We start from the raw sequence: 7563 nt of genomic DNA, 5'->3' as shown, positions 1-7563 counted from the left end.
CCACCCATCCATCCATCCATCCATCCATCCATCCATCCATCCACCACCCACTCAGCTATTTATTATCTGTCTTCCTTCTGACTTGCCCACTTTGGCTCGCTTTTGTCTATACAATGAAAACATGTCGAGATCTGCTCTGGGCTAGAGAGTGTAAGGGCAAACACTTGCCTTGTCCTCTAGGAACCAGCACACTCAGAGCATTTGTCCCGCTTTATCTGAGAGCTTGTTGCTGAGAGCCCTCGTCTGCCCCCTCCTTCTGTCAGATAGGGAGCCCTGGATAGTTGAGGAGGCATCATCCATCCCTGTCTCCCTCATGGCCAATGGCATAGGGCCTGGCATGTAGCTGGAGCACTCAAATGTGTGTTGAACTGAATGGGCCTGGGGGTTGATGAGGGATCAGACATCCCATCTTGGTGGGACAGGTTTGGAAAAGCTTAAGGAATGGTGGTGACAGGCATATGTTAAAATAGGATTTAGAGGATATTTTGATGGGACCATCTCTTGGGCCCCTTTCCCCATCAGGTTTCAGGAGGCGGAGATGGAGGGGGGGTGAACTCCTGCTCCTACCTCCTGCTTCGTGTTACGCCCCTGGGTCTGAAACGCAGCCACACGTGATGTGTCCTTGGGGATCCCCACATGACAGCTGAAGGAGGGCATGGGGCTTGGGGTCTAGACCAGACCAGCTCTCTCTGGGTGGCTGGGGGACCCCTGGATAGGATGCAGTGCCTTGCAGGGCTCCTGGCCCTGGCTCACCCAGGTTCGTCAGAGGTTGTGCTGCCCCCCTGCCCCCTTCTCCCCCAGGCTGACCTCTCTGTTCTCACAAAGCTACCCTTTCCTTCCCTTGAAGCCTTGAAATCTGATAATGAAACTAATACCCAATATTTTTGCCTCCAAGAGAGGCAGGAGATAAACAGGAAGGCCTGAGGGATTAAGGTGTCTTTCTGAGGGCCTGGCTGGGAGTGGGGTGACATCTCTGTGTGGAGCTGAGGGACCCAGATGGGGGCCGCTCTGCCTGATGCATTTTTCCATTTGTGTAGAGAAAATAAAACACAGAGAAAAGAAAACAAGCCGTAAAATACTTTGTAGAAGCCTTAGCGTGGGCAATTGCCACTTGATGTCCCCTGACAGCTCCAAGAGGTGGGAGGGAGGGGAGCCCTGCCTTTTGATGTCCGGCCTCTGAGTTTTCTTTTGTGTGACTGGTTGTTTGGGAAGAAACTTTTGTTGGTGTAAGGTGCATATGGAAGACGGATACCACCTGGGGCTCCCCTTGGGGTGGGGAAGGGGGGTTGCTGAGCTCCCTGGAGGGGCTCAGAGGTTCAGGCAACCCCACTGGGGAAGTGGGGGACAGCTAGCACTGTCTTTATGGAGGAAGACACAGGATTAGCATCTGCCTCCAAGAAGGACCAGAAGATACTGCTGGTGGGGCTTTTCCCAGTACGAGAGGGCCTTGAGGAAGCCAGACCTGGGTGCTCTTCCCAGATCCCTGTCCCTGGGCAGGGGTGCCAGGTCCTTTGACTTCTGTGCCAGTAGGAAAGCTCCAGATTCTGTACTATAGTCCCTGCTGTTCCTTCCAGTGATGTGGGTCCTTTCCTCTGAGGTGCTGGGCCAAGAGCCAGAAGACCCAGGTTCTGGTCCTGGGCCCCCATTTATTGCCTTGGTACAATAAATGGTAGGTCACTTAACCCCTCTGAGTAGCCCTCAGCACCCTCATCTGGCTGAGTCCAAAGGGACAGTGGACATGCATACACATGCACAATGGTCCCTTGTGTTGGTGGGCAGGTGAGGCTGAGCTCAGTCCCAGACACTGAAGGGGCTGAGGGACCCTTGGTAAGACTCTCAGGAATCATTCTCTGGCCTCATTTGCCTTCTGATTGCTTCCACACTCAGGCATAAACTGAGGCTTTCCCCCTTGTGGCCCCTACAATGCCTCCCCTTGAGCCCCATCCTTCTCTTCTTGTCAGTTGAGTGACTAATGGGCGTGTCTTTAGCAAGAACATTTAAAGAAACGTGTACTGTCAGAGAGACCAAATTAAAGAGGCAAAATTTTTTTAAATCACAAAAGTAATAAATGAATAAGAAGCTGGTACAAATTTGTGCCACTTGTGTGGTAGAAAAGACACATAGTTTTTAATCAATCGTATGTAAGAGCACTGGACGTGGTAAGAAAAAAAAAACAACCCCACCTTATTTGAAAACTGGGCAAATGGCATGAACAGGCAATGTACACACACACACACACACACACACACACACACACACACAAGAAATATAAATAGAAAAACAAACACATGGCGAAATGTCCAACCTTACTGGGAATCAAAGACATGCAAATTAAAATCATGTGTGTGTGTGTTTTCCAGACAAACTGGCGAACGTTAAAAAAAAAAGAATTCTGATACTAAATGCGTGTTGTTATTTTTTTTTTTCAAGGGTGTGGCGAAATAGTAGCTCTCATATCCTGCTGGAAGGGAGTGGAAGCTAGGACAGCCTTTCTTCAGGGCAATTTGGATCCTGAGTTAAAAACATGTAGATTCAAAAGTTAACCCGGTTGTGCTGTCTTGAGAAATTCACTGCACAGCAGCCATCAGGGCAGGGCACAAATATACAACCAAACCCGCCTCTAAATGCACCTATTGGGGATTCCAGGGAGCCAATGACATATATGCGTGCAGGAGAGGATTAGACAACCTTTCAAAATCACGATGAACTGTATCTGGCATTAAATGGTGGCCATCATTGTGAGAAAATAGGCCACGAAGTGAAATGTACAGTATGGTCCATGTCCATTGGAAAGAATAAAATAGCTCCACAGCTGAGCAAAGGTTAATTCAAGCCTGCAAGGAGAGACCCCTGCATTAACAGCGGTCGCTGGAAATCTGAGTGCATTTTTTTCCTCTTTTTTTGCTTTTGTTTATCAAGTGTCTGGCCCCACGCATTTCTTTAGACGTTATGTAAAATGCGATTTGAAACATGCTTAGCACAAAAGCAGGCAAAGTGTATTGAAGCAAGAGTGGGCAAGACGTAAGCTGGAGTATCCTGGAGGTACCAGCCTACAGAAGCAGGTCATGGGCGTCATGGGGTGGTCTGAGGGGGCCACACTGGATGCCAGGGGGTTGGGGTGGGGGGAAGATGGGCCAGGGACAGACGTTGAAGCCAAGGCTTGGAGGATAAGAAGGATGCAGACAGATGAGCCGGAGCCTGGGGAGAAGAGGGTCACGGAGGGGGCAGGCAAGGGGTCCTCGTGCATGGAATGCTCTAGAAACTGAAAAAGATTTGGGACAGCTGAAACATAAGAATGAGAGCGGGTGAGCAGAGCTACAGTGGGGAGAGAAGCAGGACCGGCTTATTCGGAGCTCCGAGGGCTGTGACATCTGATTTAGATTTTACCCAGAGGAACATCGGCAGGGCCATTGAGAGATTTTCAGTTGGCAGTGGACATCCTTAGATTGCAGCTCAGAGCCGCTGAATTGCGCGTGGTGTTGAGGCAGCCTGGAGGGCCCAGCTTGGGCGATGGATGGGGTGGTGAGGAAGGGATGGGTTTGGGGGAGGTGCCTCTGGGCCCAAGTGGAGGCCCCACATGGGATGCTGGAATGCGCATTTGGGAGCCAGGAGTAGGAGGCAGTGACATCTGAGCAGAGGGGAGAGGGTGCTGAGTCCTGAGGGGTGTGCAGGGAGCAGGCAGAGGGAAGCAGGGGACTGGCTGGGCAAGAGGAAAAGCAGATAAGAGGGTGCCCAGGGCCGTGCGAAGCTTCCCGAGGGGAAGGCGGGAAGGATGACAGTGTAGCGGCCCCCCAGCCCTCAGTGCACTCAGAGCAGCCCAAGACAGAGGACAGCCTGGTGGCTGGAGCTCAAGGGGGTGGGCAGTGTGCCTGGTCAGAGCCGAAAGCCCTGGAAGGAACGCAGGGGTCCGCTCTGGCTGCTCTAACAGAAAACCTCAGGCTGGGCGCTTAACCAACAGACATGCATGTCTCAGGGTTCCGGAGACTCCAAGTCCAAGGTCAAGGTGTCCAGAGGGTTGGTTTCTCCTGGGGCCTCTCTCCTGTGCATGTGCACCCGGTGGGTCCAAACTGCCTCTCCCTATCAGGACTCCGTTGCATTCGCTGACGGCCCACCCTCGGGGCCTCATTTTGATGTCATCACCTCTGGAAAGGCCACATCTCCAAACACAGACCTGTTCTCGGGTGTAGGGTTAGCGCTTCTGCATACAAATGGACAGAGGGGCATCATTCGGCCTCCCCCCCCCCCCCCAACAGGCAGGATCGGGGCGTGAGATGAGGCGGATGCCAGCTCCACCTCCCAGCTTTGAGGGGTGTGTATGTGTGATGGGAGGGTTGGGGATTGCAGGTTGCTGGGTAGAAATGAACAGACTCCGTTTGAGAGGGAAGCAGGAGCCACGGCCGTGGTTCAGGTACTGCTGGGTGGCCGGTGGGTGCTTCTGGATCCAATTTTGTTTGCAAAGAGGGGAGCCAAGGAGAAGCTCCCACGGAAGGACTGCGGTCTGGCCGGGGAAGCTGGGGACAGTCTCTCCCGCAGCCCAGCAATGGAGCGGGAGATGTTGGGGACAGTCTCTCCCATGGTCCAGCATTAGAGTGGGGGGGGATTCTGGGGACAGTCTCCCCTGCGGTTCAGCAATGGAGTGGGGGGATGTTGGGGACAGTCTCTCCCGCGCCCCTGCCCTGACGCCTCTCCCTGCCTCCCCGCAGCCTGTAACTGTAACCTGCACGCCCGGCGCTGCCGCTTCAACACCGAGCTGTACAAGCTGTCGGGGCGCAAGAGCGGGGGCGTCTGCCTCAACTGTCGCCACAACACCGCCGGCCGCCACTGCCACTACTGCAAGGAGGGCTACTACCGCGACATGGGCAAGCCCGTCACCCACCGAAAGGCCTGCAAAGGTAGGCAGGGCCCCGGGGCCTCGCGAACACAGTCCCCTCCCTCTGCTTTTCCGTTTCCTGGTCCCCGGTACGGACCTGCCTGGAAAGAGAGCGGGTCATCTGCACGCATGCGCACACGCGCGCGCACGCACACGTACGCGCACTGACGCATGCGCACACGGGCCCCCGGCCTTCGGAGGTGGAAGCCAGAACAAAGGGGCGATGGAGAAGTGGCTCCGAGGAGAAGAAAGGAGGTGGGACCCCGGTGAGGGTGCCGGCCCCGCCCCCGCCCGGCTGCTCCTCCGGCTGCACAGGTGCGCCGCATACCACAGGCCTGGGGTCAAGTTCGCCAGGCTTACCGGCGGCGGCACAAAGGGCCCTCTTTTACCGAAGCCACGCGAGCCTATTCCTTTGGATGTGTGCGCGCCCCCCTTCCCCCCCGGCCCCCCGGCCCTCGCCCAGACACACACGGTCACCGTCGCGGTGAGGTCGGCCCGCTTCAGGGGCAGGGTCTCCGAAGGAACATTTAATCCACCTGCAAATAGCTTTGCTTCTCAGGACACGAAGTTAAAGGGAGACCGGAGACTATTTTCGGTCACGGAGGCGAGCTCGAATGTTTTAACTTTCTGCGAGGTGTTTTTCTCCCCTCGCAGAAAAGCAATGGACAGATGACTCAGAGGAGCTGATGACATGCCAGGGAACTTAGTGACATAGGGGGTGGGGAGACGTGGCCCCCTCCCCGCTCCACCCCCCGACTCCACGTTTGCTTTTGGGAATTCCAGGAAACTGAGCTGTCCGGGCCCAAAACTTGGGGTCTAGGGCCAGAGCTTGCCGTGAGCAGGGCTTCCCAAGAAGATCTTTATGCTTGAGGGCTCGTGGCCACCATCCAGCGTGGACGGGGTCCTGACGCGGACCTGCGTAGACTCCCACACGGGCAAGACCCCAGCCTTGTCAGGCTCAAGATGATGAGCTGCGGTCGAGAAACCCCTCAGTGGCCACGGCTTAGCCTTTGGATGAAGCCAGAGCGTCTTATCAGGAAGTCTGCCAGATGTTGGGCACTTGTGTGCAGGACCGATCACCCGAGTTGTGGGCCTCAGTGCGAAATGAAACCACGGGGCTTCTTGTTCTGGAATTGCTAAGAATTTAAAAAATGGCAGCAGCAGCAGCAGCAGATCCTTAACCAAGCACGTGCCCTTGTGAGCCCTGGGCCCATGAAGCCGGGCCTGCTTGTGGAGAATTACTTTTCTCCAAAACAAAACAGCCTCCCGGTCTGTCTCCTCCAGGAGAAATCCCTTCGGTTCCCCAGGAACATGGATGAATCCTGTGGCTCCCAAGACACCAGCAAGCTGTTCTTCCAGATCTGTGGGCTCAAGGCTGCCTCTAGTGGTAGTCAAGAGAAGTTTACGCCTAAAGGCAGCTGGGCTATTTCCGCCTCCCCAAAACAGCCAATCAAGGTGAGGCTCCCCTAGGAGACTTTGAGTAGCAGCTGAGGTGGCCTGGGAGAAGGACCCCAGAAACGTCTACCATGGCGGGAAGGCATGACCAGGGAGAGAGGGCTTTGGGTTTTGAGACCATAGTTGGAAGGTATCCAGCCCCTTTGCTTATTGTCTTTTGTTTACAGAAATCAAAGCCAAAGTCTTGGAAACAACTGGTAGACATAGATTCCTTGGGGGAAATTTTAATCACTGGGAGGCACTCAGGTGGACAGCCCCGTGCCCGTTGTGGAGAAGGTCTCAGCTCTGCGTTGAAGGGCAGTGGTTATGTACTGTGATGCCAGTTTCTTTCTGCCTTTCGTGAAGGAAAGTTGTGTCCCCTGCAGAGGCAGTTGGGAGCGGGGGCCTCCGTCATCTTACCATTTGCCTCCTCTCCCTCTGCTCGCTTGATGTGGAAGGTGCAAGAGCCACGTGTGGCCTCTCGTGGCTCAGGGTGAGATGTCCGGAAGCCACAGGGTCCTGGGAACCTGCAGATTATCCTCTGGGGCCCTGCCACTCCGGTTAAGTGGCGTGGAGACACCCGGTGGTCCTGTCTCGTTATTTCGAGCACTGTGGCTGGCCTTGGTGGCTCTGTCTTCCCTCTGAGCCTTGGACAGCAGCTGCCTCCAGGTTTGGTGGGACCCTGGGAGAAGAGCCCAAGGAAGAGGACAAATGTAAGAACCTATTCTGCCCAGAAGGACGCCTGCGGATCCTGCCAGGGAAACGTGACAGGCAGGCAGAGGTGGGACAAGGGGTCTCCTGACTTGCAGGAGAAGACAAGGCTTCAGGGATCCTGCCTCCTGATTGGGGAGGAAAGACAACTGCGAAGAAGATCCCTTCCCTGATTGGTGAACAAGAGGAATGTGACCTGAAAGGTCCCGCCTTTTCATCGGTGAGAAAAGGCGTCTCTCGGAAGTTCCTGATCTTTCCCCTTCCCCCTCCACGGAGGGGCTGAATCTTTGAATCCTCTGTTCCCCCTTGGGACGTTTCCCACCAGACTGAGACCCTGAGCTCTTGGGGGGAACCGGCTGCAGGAGGTCAGATGCCGGCAGGGGACTGTGTACCCTTGAGGTGTTCAGACAGGAGTCTTTCTGTCCCTCCCCAACTCCCACCCCACGGAGTCTGTCCACAGTCTTGTCTTTGCAGGGCGGGACGGTTTAAGGAAATGGTCCCAGCATTTTGCTCTGTGATGGGTTGCTCTCAGAGGCTGCTGAAGTCTC

General features: G+C 55.0%; 1 protein-coding gene across 1 annotated transcript in view; it reads left to right on the top strand.

Annotated features, from left to right (window-relative positions):
* The window catches only part of NTN1 (netrin 1), a 157252-nt gene that overhangs the window by 100945 nt on the left and 48744 nt on the right, over nucleotides 1–7563 (top strand). The window contains exon 2 of the mRNA XM_049635362.1: nucleotides 4704–4892. Within this exon, the coding sequence (XP_049491319.1) occupies nucleotides 4704–4892 (189 nt within the window). The remainder of the gene's footprint in view (nucleotides 1–4703; nucleotides 4893–7563) is intronic.

Source organism: Panthera uncia, chromosome E1 (assembly GCF_023721935.1).
Source record: "Panthera uncia isolate 11264 chromosome E1, Puncia_PCG_1.0, whole genome shotgun sequence".
NCBI lineage: Eukaryota > Metazoa > Chordata > Mammalia > Carnivora > Felidae > Panthera > Panthera uncia.
The sequence above is the reverse complement of the archived record's forward strand: the minus strand, read 5'-3'. Positions and strand labels throughout refer to the sequence as shown.